Source organism: Oncorhynchus clarkii, chromosome 17, assembly GCF_045791955.1.
Source record: "Oncorhynchus clarkii lewisi isolate Uvic-CL-2024 chromosome 17, UVic_Ocla_1.0, whole genome shotgun sequence".
NCBI classification, from domain to species: Eukaryota; Metazoa; Chordata; class Actinopteri; order Salmoniformes; family Salmonidae; genus Oncorhynchus; species Oncorhynchus clarkii.
The window spans coordinates 17019599-17033846 of record NC_092163.1 but is presented as its reverse complement, the minus strand read 5'-3'; the positions used below and the strand labels follow the sequence as shown (position 1 = coordinate 17033846).

Genomic DNA, 14248 nt, shown 5'->3' with positions numbered 1-14248 from the left:
ATTTCATCAGTTTTCTGGTTTGCATAAGTTTAGAACTGAGAATATTTGGCAACAACTGTTTCTGCAACATGTGTATTGATTTATAATTGGCACCAGAAATATGCAAACGGCTAGGCAGAAAAGTAAACAAGCTTCACGAATCGTGCCCGGTTGGTGGAAAGATTTCCCGCAAAATCGTTGAAAAGCAAGAGAAAGCGAGCGGCAATTTGCCTCTTCCACCGAACATGATGGTGTCACTTACAGTTGCGTCTGCCCAATCACAAGTCTCAAATTCCATATTCGAATTTCTATTGGATGAGAAGTATTTCTAGATGTCCAGTAAAGACTACACGATTTTAGCATAACGTGTAGCTCATCTGAAGTTTTAATGTTTTTCATATAATCAGTAACATAATCTATTATTTTTATGTAAATATGATGGATGTACTTTACTAGTCGACTTTGTGTGAATCGTTGGAGGGCAATACTGGACCGCAACATTTGGGATTTCTTCTCGTTAACCCAGTATGCTAGTTTAGCTAGCAGCAGCTTGCTTCCTTGCTAATTTCATGGGTTACCTGTGTTGGTGAGTCTCTAGCTGGATAGCTAATCTAATGCTCACAAGGTTAGCTTCAGTGTTGTACAGTCAGATAGCAAAAAAACATTTTGTGTTTTACCCGTTTCGAATAACACTCCCACACGTTTACTAGCCATCTAGTTATAATTTAGGACATTTTGACCATTTGTTTATGTTAGCTAGTTAGCCTTGCTGGCTAACTAGCTAACAAAAATCCAGATGCTGGAATTTGAGACAAATTACGGTAGCTAGCTGATGTGTTTATCTCTATATTTCTTACAAAAATATGTATGTGTGTAGTTAGCTATGATCTTTCATAGTCTTATGGGATGTTGAAATGGAAAAATATAATGTTATACAAAGCCAATAGTAAAGTAGGTTAGCTAGCTTGCTAACCCAACTAACGTTAGCTGATATGATTATGTTTCCTTTGTTTTGAAAAGGACCATAATAATGTTTGTTTCATCTGCATGGATGCACTATCTACAGCATTCAGGTGAAGTCATGAGTGGGACCAGTTGTAAAGCGAACGGCGCCGTCTACCCGGCCTCGACAACTGTAATGACCACGGTGAAGAAGCCGAAGATGGAGCAGATTCAAGCAGACCATGAGTTGTTTCTACAGGCCTTTGAAAGTGAGTTGCATGACTTTTTATTTATACCAGGAAGTAACGATTTTAAGCCAGGTGGAAATCTTTGAAAATAACCAATAGCGTATAATTTTGATTTTGTTACTGTTGTCTACTTTTCTCACAACTAATATCAATGACACGGACTAATACGAGGCCTATCTCTGACTAAATTTGATTAGAACGTGGGCCTGGAACCATAACATGCATAGGATATATATCTGTGCTGCTCTGCAATACTATACAGCTCTGTGAATACATTCATACCACAATTCTATTCAATTCTTACTAAAATCATAAAAAATAAGATTATTGAGCAGGCTATGATTATTGTATTTGCAGAGCCAACTCAAATCTACAGATTTCTCCGCACAAGGAACCTGATTGCAGTAAGCAAATATTACATCCATAATATACATAATGTACAGAAACTAAACTAACCTTCAGAAACTATTCACACCCCTTGACATTTTCCTTATTTTGTTGTTACAGTCTGAATTGGATTACATTTAGATTGTGTGTCACTGGTCTACGTAAAATAACCCAAAATGTCAAAGTGGAATTATGTTTTTAGAAATGTTAACAAAAAAATAAAAACGAAAAACTGAAATGTCTTGAGTCAATAAGTATTCAACCCCATTGTTATGGCAAGACTTTGCTTAACAGGTCAGATAATCAATTGCATGGATTAACTCTGTGTGCAACAGTGGTGTTTAATGTGATTTTTGAATGACTACCCCATGCATACAATTATCTGTAAGGTCCCTCAGTCGAGCAGTGAATTTCAAGCACATATTCAACCACAAAGACCAGGAAGGTTTTCCAATGCCTCGCAACGAACGGCACCTATTGGTAGATGAAGAAAATATCAGACATTGAATATCCCTTTGGGCATAGTGAAGTTATTAATTACACTTTGGATGGTGTATCAATACATTGTCACTACAAATATACGTCCTTTCTAACTCGGTTGCCGGAGAGTAAGGAAACCGCTCAGGGATTTCACCATGAGGCCAATGGGGACTTTAAAACAGTTACAGAGTTGAACCTCTTAGATGTAAAGGCAAAATGTTGATTGCCATCTATATAGACATACCCAAAAGGAACTGCTATTCATGTGTAATTACATGATACTGACATGACAAAAATGGCTATATCTGGAAAGAAGACATCTGGGAGATTGAGGAAATGATCAGAAGATAGGAGTTACATAGGTCAGAATACACAAGATCAAGCACACACAAATACAAATATTTTGAAAGTAATCTTTCATCAATAAGATAATGATTGATGCCCAGAGCTGGAAACACATCAGATGGGGATTGATAGGCCTAACAACTAGAAATGGGCAGTTGTTTTAGTAAGTGTGGTCACGGGATGTTTCCAAGTGTCCCTAAACTTCTTTAAAGTGGCATATGTCTGTAAATTAGATAATTCCAGTGCTATTACTCATTTGCAATCCCTAAATGCTATTTGCTCAGTATAAAAACAATTTCTACTATATCAACCTCACTCAAACATTGTGGTGGTGTTATGTGGTATCCAGGGTACATTCAAGTGTTCTTTCAACCTCTCCAAATTGTCGGAATGTGAAAGTTATTTTTCACTATAAAAACTAAGTTTCTACAACACTAACCTCTCTCAAACTTTGTGGTGGTGTCGGGGGACATACAGGGGATATCCAAGTGTTTTTAAAACCTCTCAAAAGTGCCTGAATGTTTAGCCTAGGCATATCCAATGTATTGGTCCCACATACAAATGAACTGTTTACAAAAACAATATAAAAGCAACAGATATACATTCAAAAATATATAAACATGTCTTATCAAACACAAAGTTGGTTACACACGTGTCCTTCACGTGTGCAAAAATAGAAATAAGCTGAACGTTTTATATCCCAGGTGTAGATGATTTAGATTTCACTTTCAGCATAGCTTGTCCGTGTCGTGATAGTCTTTGAAGCAGTCCCTCTCTGCCAGGAAACAAAAATCGAACTGGTATTTCGGGCAGAAGACCTGGCATTTCACACTTTTTCGCCCCCTGTGTTTTGTGCAATGCTTGCAGTTCTTCCTTTTGTCTTTTTGCATGTGTGTTGGATAGTGGCGCTCACCTTGAGTGGGGGGTCTTGTGATGGTTGCTTTGGGCCCCCAATTCAGCCATTTCCAACATCAGCTGCTCTCGGAAGGCCAACTGGGAGAGAGGGGGTTGACCTTTTTTGCTTTGGACATCTGCTTGTGGAGAATGAAAGCATTTACTGTAGCAATGTCCACAAAGTGGTTAAAAAAAAAATCTTATACCACTTCCTGGTCTTGTGGAGGACCTGGTAGTAGCCTATCGGAGCATCAGATAGGTCGACACCCCCCATGCTGGCACTGTAGTCCTTCATAGAAATAGGAATGGGGACATTCTTCCCTTTTCACCCTCCTTAAGACATGGTTGTTATTGAATGCTTTGTGGTGAGCATGGTTACTTCTCTAGTGTCCTTCCATTTCACAAAAAGTAGCTTGTTACTCCTGTTCCAACGTATGGTCCCACTCTCCGCTGTCTTTGTCATGACGTTTACCTTGGTCTTGGGGAAACCGTTTCTGTTGGGACGAATGGTGCCACAAGCCCTTATTTTCTTTTTCAAGAGGTCTATGAAACCATCAGTAGAACCATCAGACGGGGTGATTGACATAGCAGTGGGGGGCGCTTGCTGGGGAGGGGTGGTTCCCAAACGTCATCGTCTAAATCGTCTGCATCCTCCATTCTGTGGTAAACAAAATAAAGGAAAATATTGTTGTAAGACACACAGTTGACTAAATTTACAAAAATACATTACTGTGAAGTAAAAACAACAAGTCTTTATCTGTACAGGGACTTGAAATAGGTGTGAAGCACACACACACAATGCAAACAGTAACACTTTGGACACAAGGGCAGAGGTGAGAACCACAAAAACAATGGTCATGAGAGTTTAGTGGCCTCTCCAAAACTTAGAACAGCAAACAGTGAACTAATATGAAACAGACAATAACAAAAATAAACATTATTACTCTCGGGCTGGTGATCAATTACAGTAGGTCACAGGGGCGGCAGGTAGCCTATTGGTTAGAGCGTTGGGCTAGTAACCGAAAGGTTGCTAGATCAAATCCCTGAGCTGACAATGTAAAAATCTGTCGTTCTGCCCCTGAACAAGGCAGTTCCTAGACCGTCATTGTAAATAAGAATTTGTTCTTAACTGACTTGCCTTCTTAAATATTAAAAAAAATGACAAAAAAACAGGCAGACAAATAAGACATCCCCATGATCTGTGGAGTCCCGGCTTTTTGGTGTGTATAGACGTGTTCCGTGTTTATTTTGTTCATGCTAACTGCAATGTAGGTAGCAGCCATCTTGGAATTAGGTCGTCGGCTCGGCCTGCCCTTATACATTTGTATGCCCATATATGGTAGGAAGCCACACCAAAGATTTTAAGGCACAGGTCAATAAGCCAAGATACTGAACTTTCTGCAGACACCCTGCTTTTGCAGATAGGGGCTACCGTTCTCATACCAGACTGAATGGAATAAATAAATCTAATAGACTTACCCAGAAAGACTCATAGTTGTAATTGCTGTGATTGTAACATGTATTGATTGACTCAAGGGGTTGAGTACCTATCTATTCAAAATATATTAGTGTTTTATTTTCCATAAATGTGATTATTATTATTTTTCTTCCACTCTGACATTATAGTATTTTGTGTAGATTGTTGACAAAACATTTAATTTATTTTAAACCCATTTTGTAACACAACAAGGGGTGTGAATACTTTCTGAAGGCCCTGTATATATAATAATAGATATATACATGTCATTTTATTTTATTTCTCATTTTCACAATGTCTGGTGTATTAATGATTAACCTCCAAATGCTTCCATTTTAGCCTATATTCTTGCACAGGACTCTTACCTTCATGACCCACAGAAACACTCGAACAAATGCCAAAAGGTAACATATTGTTCTCTGATTGATCTGAAAGGGATCAGATGATTTTTATATGGTAGTAAGACATTAATCAGAGATGGTATAAAGTAGAACCTCAAAGATAAGATCCTCAAACTTTCAGACTGGACGTTAACCAAACGGTCAATATCAAACCGGGACATGTATTAAATGCAAAACCAAACTTATGTGGGCTACACACAAGCGTACACCTTGCTTACACGTGTAAATACGCTATCTATATTTTCTATAAAGGTAGATGCGGTTATCAAGATAACTTCAAAGTTACGGACGGCCATTTTATGGACCTCCATTCCCGACATGTTCATATCTTTGAGGCCCTACTGTACTTTTTGTTTTTATCTCATCAAAGTTAAAGCCGCTTCTAAGGTCCTAATTTGGGCTGTGCTTGAACTTGTGTGCTCAGGAAAACGTTCAAGGTGGATGACATGCTGCTCAGAGTTGAGAAGATGAAGGGAGAGCAGGAATCTCACAGGTAAGAGTTAGGGAGACGTAACATATTATGAGACGTGTTACACGTTTTAATGGTTCATGCATGCTTATCATAACTTATAAAGTCTTGAGCCGTATAGTTTTATTTTCTTTAAATGTCTTTTATTTTAGGTGTTTTCATATTTAGACAAAGTAATCGGAGGTGGAGACTGGCAAGTAGGAGAGAAACGGTGGGAAGGGTGGGGAGCCTTATATGTGACTTGTGCCTGCCTGAGAGTGTGAGCAGCTCTGCATCTTTTCTGATTGTGTATCACTGCTTTTTCTTCTAGCTTGTCCTCACACCTGCAGCTTACCTTCACTGGATTCTTCCATAAGGATGGTATGCCCAATCAATACTCTCCTGTTTGCACCCTGTTCAAATGCAATGTATTTGTATGCCTTATGCCAATGTGTTGGTGTGATATTTGTACAAAAACGGAAGAGACAAAAGGGTGAAACATAAGACACAAGTTTTTTTTTCTCTCTCTCACTTTCTCCCTCACAGAAAAGCCATCTCAGAATTCAGAAAACGAACAGAGCTCGGTCTCTCTAGAGGTGCTACTTGTCAAAGTCTGCCATAAAAAACGAAAGGTCAAAACAATGCTTTGTTTCTCTCTCACATTGTCTCAATCACGTGAAATTGTTTATAAACCAAACTCCTATCTCACCTAGCTAAATCCTAACTTTTCTCCTGTAACGTTGTTTTCCATAGGATGTCAGCTGCCCGGTGAAGCAAGTGCCTACAGGTAAAAAGCAAGTGCCTTTGAATCCTGACTGCAGCAACCAAACCAAGCCCGGCTCCCTGCCCTCCCTGCTGGTGTCCAGTAACGAGTTTGAGCCCAGCAACAGCCACATGGTCAAGTCCTACTCGCTCCTGTTCAGGGTCTTACGCACCGGGAGGAGGGACATGAACGGCCTTGTGAACGGCGAGGCCAACGAGAACATAGGCAAGTAGTTGCTAAAACACTCTCGGGGATGTTGGATGACTCACTAAAATCAAATGTCTGTTTGTTTGGAGAGAAAACAGATTAGTTGTAGGGACACTACCTCACGAAGGTAGTTGAGAGAATGCCAAGAGTGCAAAGATGTCATCAAGGCAACGGGTGGCTACTTTTTAAGAATATAAAATATATTTTGATTTGTTTAACACTTCTCTGGTTACTACATGATTCCATATGTGTTATTTCATAGTTCTGATGTCTTCACTATTATATATATATATATAATATGGGGACCGTTTTGATTATGTGGCATTCATTTCATGAGGCAAATATCTAATTTTTGTTTGTTTGGTGTCTTTACATGTTCAGATGTGACAGAGGTGCCCAACAGAAAGAAGAGAAGCTCCGCCCACAGAGAAGATGGAGAGAACACAGAGACCTTTGTTGCACAGATGACCGTCTTTGACAAGAACAGGTAAACAACATACCATATATGGCAAAATGGTAGTCATTTATCCCCAGGTGGCAACTGTCATTACCAAGTTGCTGCTGCACTTTGACCTCAAGGATATTTAGCTGCTTGCGAGTATCTTTTTTAAAGTGCTATAAACTCTGACCCCTATTTTTGAATTAAAACCATGACCACATATATTCTATAACTGTTCACACTCATTGCTAAATGCATTACTCATTAGTTAATAAGGGACCTCTGTCATGTGCAGGAGATTGCAGCTGCTGGATGGGGAGTATGAAGTGTCCATGCAAGGGATGGAGGACTGCCCTGTCAGCAAGAAACGAGCCACATGGGAAACCATTCTGGATGGGAAGGTGAGTGTGCCAAAGGCATGTGTGTATGTCAACCTAGCAGGCTTTGGTTTCAGGCCAGCACTAAAAACACCTGATTTTAATTACACTAATCAGTCTTGATAAGAAGTTGATTAATTGAATCCGGTGTTGTTGTGCAGAGCTGAAACAACAGCTTGCCCAACCAGTAGCTCTCCAGCACCAGGGTTGGCGACGACAACTATACTATCAGTAGGACACTCCACATCGAAATGTGTGTATGATGGTACTGAGACAATGTTTCCGGGCTCTGTTCACACAGAGGCTGCCACCGTTCGAGACGTTCTCTCAGGGACCCACGCTGCAGTTCACTCTGCGCTGGACAGGTGACGCCAGCGACAAGTCCACAGCCCCTGTGGCCAAGCCCCTGGCCACACGCAACTCTGACGGCTCCAGCCCTGTGGAGAGCAGGCCCAGCACACTCAAATCTGCCCCCCTGGGTAGGAGACACAACACACTCACTAGCAACTTACTTGGCTTTTACCCAAAAGGAACAACACATTGTAACCTCCCATTAGATTCACTCACACCAATTTCAGTATACTGTTCTTTTGCCTCGACTCAAGGCTGCGTGTGTGCCTTGACTTGCCTTGACTCAAAATGTGTGTATCTAAGGCTGGGTTTACACAGGCAGCCCAATTCTGATAATTTTTTCATTCATTGGTGTCCGATCTGATGTGATTGGTCAGAAGGCCAATTAGTGTGGGGGGGATCAGAATTGGCCTGCCTGTGTAAACCCAGCCTTAGATACACACATTTTGAGTCAAGGCAAGTCAAGGCACACACGCAGCCTTGGTCACCATCTAACCAATACTAGAGCCATAAATATACTATGACTTTAACTTTATAATAAAATTGACCAGACCGACATGCAGCTGCATCACTAGCACAATAATGTCCCGAAAAATGTTTTTTGCTATCTAATAATCTCTGACTACTTCATTTCTCCCTCCCCTCCCTGTTGTAGCTGTGAAGGCCTCTGTCAGCACAGACATCCAGATGAAAAGAGAACAGATCCTGTGTGAACCCAGGCAGAAACTGCGTATATTTTACCAGGTTTGTTTATGCACCAATATGAAATGTTTCACATCGCTTTACATAGTAAGGGGGGAAACTCGCCTCATCCATCACTAATGTGTAGCACACGCCTGGCATCACTCAGAATGGTTCAGTTATTAATAAACCAGTAATGAACTTCCATCTTTTTGTCCCATGGCAGTTCCTGTACAACAACAACACACGGCAGCAGACAGAGGCTAGAGACGACCTCCACTGTCCCTGGTGCACCTTGAACTGTAGGAAGCTTTACAGCCTGCTAAAACACCTCAAACAGTCCCACAGCCGCTTCATTTTCAATTACGTGGTGAGAGACTAAGGCTTTGTGAGTGTGTGTGTGTGTGTGTGTGTGTGTGTGTGTACAGGATTCCTATGTTTGAATGTTTTCCTATTTCAGCACGCTTATATGGAAGGACATTCAACAAGCTCAGCACTTATACAAATGGCTGATGATTAAAAGATTGTGGGGGCTGTTTTGTTCGACTTCAGTTTGGCTTTTGACATTATCGATCATAGATCACAAGAAAATAATTGTGTTATGGCTTTACACCCCCTGCTATATTGTGGATAAAGAGTTAGCTGTCTAACAGAACACAGAGATGTTCTTTAATGGAAGCCTCTCCAACATAATCTAAGTAGAATCAGGAATTCCCCGGTGCAGCTGTCTAGCCCCCTTATATTTTTCAATCTTTACTAACGACATGCCAGCCAGAGTGTCTATGTATGCGGATGACTCAACACTATACATGTCAGTTACTACAGCGACTGAAATGACTGCAACGCTCAACAAAGAGCTGCGGTTAGTTTCAGAATGGGTGGCAAGGAATAAGTTAGTTCTCAATATTTCAAAAACTAATAGCATTGTATTTGAGACAAATTGTTCACTAAACCCTAAACCTCAACTAAATCTTGTAGTAAATTATCTGGAAATTGAGCAGGTTGAGGTGACAACTGCTTGGAGTAACCCTGGATTGTAAACGGTCATGGTCAAAACATATTGATACAACAGTATCTAAGTTAGGTAGAAGTCTGTCCATAATAAAACGCTGCTCTGCATTCTTAACAGCACTATCAGCAAGGCAGTTCCTACAGGCTCTAGTTTTGTCGCACCTGGACTACTGTTCAGTCGTGTGGTCAGGTGCCACAATGAGGGACAGGAAAATTGCAATTGGTTCAGGACAGGGAAGCACAGCTGGCCCTTGGATGTACACAGAGAGCAAACATTAATAATGTGCATGTCAATCTCTCCTGGCTCAAAGTGGAGGAGAGATTCACTTCGTCACTGCTTGTATTTGTGAGAGGTATTGACATGTTGAAAGCACCGAGCTGTCTGTTTAAATGACTAGCATACCCCACAAGATATGCCACCAGAGGTCTCTTCACAGTCCCCAAGTCCAAAACAGACTATGGGATGCGCACAGTACTACATAGAGCCATGACTACATGGAACTCTATTCCACACCAAGTTACTTATGCGAGCAGTAGAATTTTTTTTAAATACACCTTATGGAACAGCGGGGACTGTGAAGCAACACAAACATAGGCACAGACACTTGCATATATACACACATGATAACATGCACCCACGTACACATGGATTTTGTGTTCTAGATATGTGGTAGTGGAGTATGGGCTTGAGGGAACACACTTAGTGTGTTGTGAATTCTGTAATGAATGTATTGTAATGTTTAAAAAATGTTAACTATTAACTTATGCTAATTTGATCTTTTGATTAACCCTATACAGGTAAAAAAAAATGTAAACTGTTAAAAAGCAAGGAGATTTTAAAGCCATCTACTACCAAGTACCTGGCATACTGTATGTTGAATATTTGAGTTGTTGAGAGTTTGAGAGATAGTTATTGTAATTGAATTGATGTCCCCCTGTGTGTCTCCAGCCTCACCCTAAAGGTGCTAGGATAGACGTGTCCATCAATGAGTGCTACGACGGCTCCTACGTGGGCAACCCCCAGGACATCCACAGCCAGCCCGGCTTCGCTTTCAGCCGCAACGGCCCCGTCAAGAGGACTGCCGTGACACACGTACTGGTGTGCAGGTAAAGAAGGCGTCTCCTGTCTTCATCTCACTGGCTCTCTCACCCTCAGTCAACCAGTAGCACAGATTGCATGTCAGAATCAAAGCGCTGAAGTAAAAAGATTCACTTGGTTATGTTCAGCCTCCTGGGTAATCATGTAAAATGATTTTTGTATTTGCTGTGTGCTTAAAAAGTAAAACTGCCATTTTGATTGGCTGACGTATTTCATATTTCCTCACTTGGATGGTACCATCATAGCCATATAGCTAGCTGAGAATGTGTACTATTTGTCCACTAGCTTGCCTGCGGGTGTGTACCTAACCTAACCACAGCCTCTGACCCCTAGTGCATTGCTCCTGTCTTGTAGGCCCAAGCGGACGAAGCCCAGCCTGTCAGAGTTCCTGGAGTCTGAGGATGGGGAGCTGGAGCAGCAGAGGACCTACGTGAGCGGACACAACCGCCTGTACTTCCATAGTGACAGCTGCATGCCCCTCAGACCCCAGGAGATGGACGTGGACAGCGAGGACGAGAGAGACCCTGAGTGGCTGAGAGAGAAGACCGCCACGGTCAGTCCCTCCGCTCACACTGTTACTCAGACTGAGATGATGTACAGTGGAGTCAAAGAGAATTAAAAATTTAACAATAACTGCCTGATGTTTATACAGAATGGCCCATGTCCTAACTTTAGATAGATGCATGTCAAATGAGTGTCCCATTGATATCAATGTATGAAATTCGAGCATCTCAAGATAGGATTACACCCTATATGAAGCCAACAGAAATGAGTGTCGGCTTGAACTACAGCTGTGCTTTGCTTCCATATACTAAAACGTACCTTTTGGTTGTGTTGGTAGACTAATCTATGAGTGTTCCACCCACAGCAATTGGATGAGTTCACAGATGTCAACGAGGGCGAGAAGGAGGTGATGAAGCTGTGGAACCTGCACGTCATGAAGCATGGGTATGTACCTAAAAGCTGTGGGTATGTATCTCTAATCACTAGCCTCTTACGGCACTATCGTAGATAACTTAGAAATACACATACAGCCACATCACCTTGAAGAGTTTACCTCTTAACATGTGCTATAGATGGTGTTTAAGTAAGGATAAAAACAGTCATCCTTGTGTTCCTGTAATTTAGAAATCCACATAAAGCCATGACACTTTGAGAGTTTACATCTAACGTGATATAAAATAGCATAATGTATTATAAAAAGTTGTCCTTAATCTGACTCATTCGCTCTAGTAAAATCAGTATTCTAACCTCATTTCCTCCCGTTGTGTTCTGTTTCCTGTCCGTATCTAGCTTCATAGCCGACAACCAGATGAACCAGGCCAGCATGCAGTTCGTGGAGAAGTGCGGCGCCTACATCGCCCGCCGCAACCTCTGCCGCAATTTTCTGCTGCACCTGGTCAGCATGCACGACTTCAACCTGGTCTCCGTGGCCACCATCGACCGCGCCATGTCCCGCCTACGCCACATCCAGGAGGAGCTGCCCGACGCCGGGGCGGACGACCAGGCTGACCGGGCCCTCATGGAGGGCGCCTGCAATGGCACCGCAATCGCCTGCAGCTCTGGCGGGGGTGGTGGGACCAAGCACGGCAAGAGGACAAAAAGCTCCGTGACTGACTGATGAACTGATGGCATTTGGTGGCAGCAGTCGATCCGACCCATTCATTTTCATTGTTATAACTGTCACCCTTGGTGCTTAGCTAGGTGGGAGGAAGATGTCAATGGAGGATTGTCTTGTATTGACTCAAGACATACAAATATAGCTACACACACACAACACAGGCATATGAAGACTCACTATAATGTGAGGTTTTACCAAGTCATTATGCACCGTGAGACAGTTTTAGTGATTCTTGGTGGTTTCGGGGGTGTGAAGAAACTGGGGGAATCACTTGAAAGGTATTGTAATCATGCTTTGACTGCCTTTGTTATCACGTTGTAATCAGAAACTGTATTGAGTGGATATGCAGTAAGTCATGCATATTGGTAACATTGTCACTCCTGATGGTCTGTATCCCATAACCCTGTCTGTTTGGCTCTCATGGTCCTTTTAGTTGACTATTGTTTTAGCACTTGGTAATAATTTGTATTCGTGAATTGTTTTAAACTTGAGTTGAATCACTTTTTTTTTTTTTTTCTGCGCAACTGCATCAATTGTCAGATTCACCCCGTCTGTCTTGAATCCCCTGGATCCTTATCGGGATTTTATTTGTTTTGATTTGATGTATGTTGTTTCTCATGTTTCTGTTGATACTATCTTGAGTAATGGAGGATCAGTGGACTATTTTTCCACACGACCGGATTACTCTCTGCATCCATAGCTTGAGGATATTAAGCCAAGATGAACCACAAACTGCCAGCACATTCACCCTTTTTATGTAGACTGCCTAGCTCTTCTACAGGGGTGTGTTCACTAGGAACCAAACGGAAGCAAACGGGACAAAACGGGGCGGGACCTACCTGCATTTGTCCAATAGGAAATTCTTGTTTTCGTTGTGAAATGTTTTCTGTTGTGAAATGTTTTGCCACAGTTTGCTACTGTATGCACTAATGAATACACCCCAGAAAACATGACTACAACCTATGGATGACATGCTGGAACCTGTATTATGGTTAACTAGGTTTTAGGGACATCTGGAACTCAAGCTGTTTTTGATGTTCATTTATCTTCATAAACGGGTGAGATAGGAAGTGTTGGACAACACTCCTTACAGACACTTTGTATACATTGTAATAATGTCAATATTTAGCTATATCCCATTGTGAACCTGATTATCACTGATTATGGACATGTAGGATTATTCTTCAAAGGCAATATGCTGTTTGTTCATTGGAAATGGGTCCTAGTTGATATGTGTCTATCCTACTATTAGTCTCTGTTTAAATGCCAAAGGGGGTGATTTTCAGTGTCTCTCAGTTCTTCGTACATTTTTGTTTGTTTGTTTGACTCATAATTTCAAAACGTTAAATGACGAGCGGTGTATAAGCCTTAGCTGTGTTTTTGCGTTGTGTGAGTGCACAAATTGAACATAAGCAGTAGTTTTGGTGCCTCGTTGAACACCTTTTCCCTCAACTCCATGGACCAGTCTTTTACTTCCTTGTACCTTTATGCACGTTTTTGATCGGCTGGATATAAGGGTAGAAAACAATCAATTCACCATATTGTCAAACCACCGTTGAAGTCGTGAACTATGTTATAAACTTTGGATATGGGGATTTTATATTTAAAATAAAATACATTTGACCTTGTCAGTTTTCTTTATTCAACTGATATCAACATTAATGAAATATAGACTATTTTAATATGTTCAGAAAATGTAGATCAGCCTACTACCAAATGATTTGTAATGTCAGTGCCTAGGGGCGGGACCAAATATTCATGACGTAGTACTCAAATTGCTGTCTGATTGGTTGATCTGGGTTTGGCGCATTTATTTGAACATACGGAAGCGGTAAGTTACACAACATTTAAACATTTGGCTGCGCGTGCTGATTAATGTTTTAGGAATAGCTAAATCAAGAAATTAGCGTGAACTTAAGCATGTTTAAAGTAACTTTCTCGGGAGGCTATTATTGTCTTGTTCAGAAGCTCATATCAGAAAGTGAAGTTCTCTAACTAGCTAAGTCTATGTTGTTGCAATGTGTCAACGGTTGTGAAAGTGCTACTTTATAGGTAACTAATGCAGCACCTGCTGCCATCTGGCACTTCGAAGACAAAA

General features: G+C 41.3%; 1 protein-coding gene across 5 annotated transcripts; it reads left to right on the top strand.

Moving 5' to 3' along the window:
- The first annotated feature begins 297 nt into the window (after positions 1–297).
- On the top strand, positions 298–13778 carry LOC139370367 (polycomb protein suz12-B-like). 5 transcript variants are annotated; one of them, XM_071109807.1, is made up of 17 exons: positions 298–565; positions 1046–1190; positions 1527–1573; positions 5092–5156; positions 5578–5646; positions 5933–5982; positions 6148–6233; positions 6355–6589; positions 6953–7058; positions 7306–7411; positions 7689–7866; positions 8394–8482; positions 8646–8789; positions 10380–10537; positions 10884–11082; positions 11398–11498; positions 11823–13778. In XM_071109807.1, exons 2-17 carry the CDS (start codon positions 1061–1063, stop codon positions 12148–12150), a joined length of 2091 nt encoding a protein of 696 aa, XP_070965908.1. In that variant the 5' UTR covers positions 298–565; positions 1046–1060; the 3' UTR covers positions 12151–13778. The 5 variants fall into 5 exon arrangements, with proteins under 5 accessions (XP_070965908.1, XP_070965909.1, XP_070965906.1 ...); XM_071109808.1 differs by having other exon boundaries at positions 318–565; positions 11398–11477; XM_071109805.1 differs by lacking the exon at positions 298–565 and having other exon boundaries at positions 1010–1190; positions 11823–12362.
- The last annotated feature ends 470 nt before the right edge of the window (positions 13779–14248 follow it).

Coding starts and splice junctions, on each gene's coding strand:
- LOC139370367 (XM_071109805.1), top strand. CDS start 1,010: ATGTTTGTTTCATCTGCATGGATGCACTATCTACAGCATTCAGGTGAA. Junction 7,412..7,688: donor AAACCATTCTGGATGGGAAG/GTGAGTGTGCCA, acceptor CTGTTCACACAG/AGGCTGCCACCGTTCGAGAC. Junction 11,083..11,397: donor TGAGAGAGAAGACCGCCACG/GTCAGTCCCTCC, acceptor TTCCACCCACAG/CAATTGGATGAGTTCACAGA.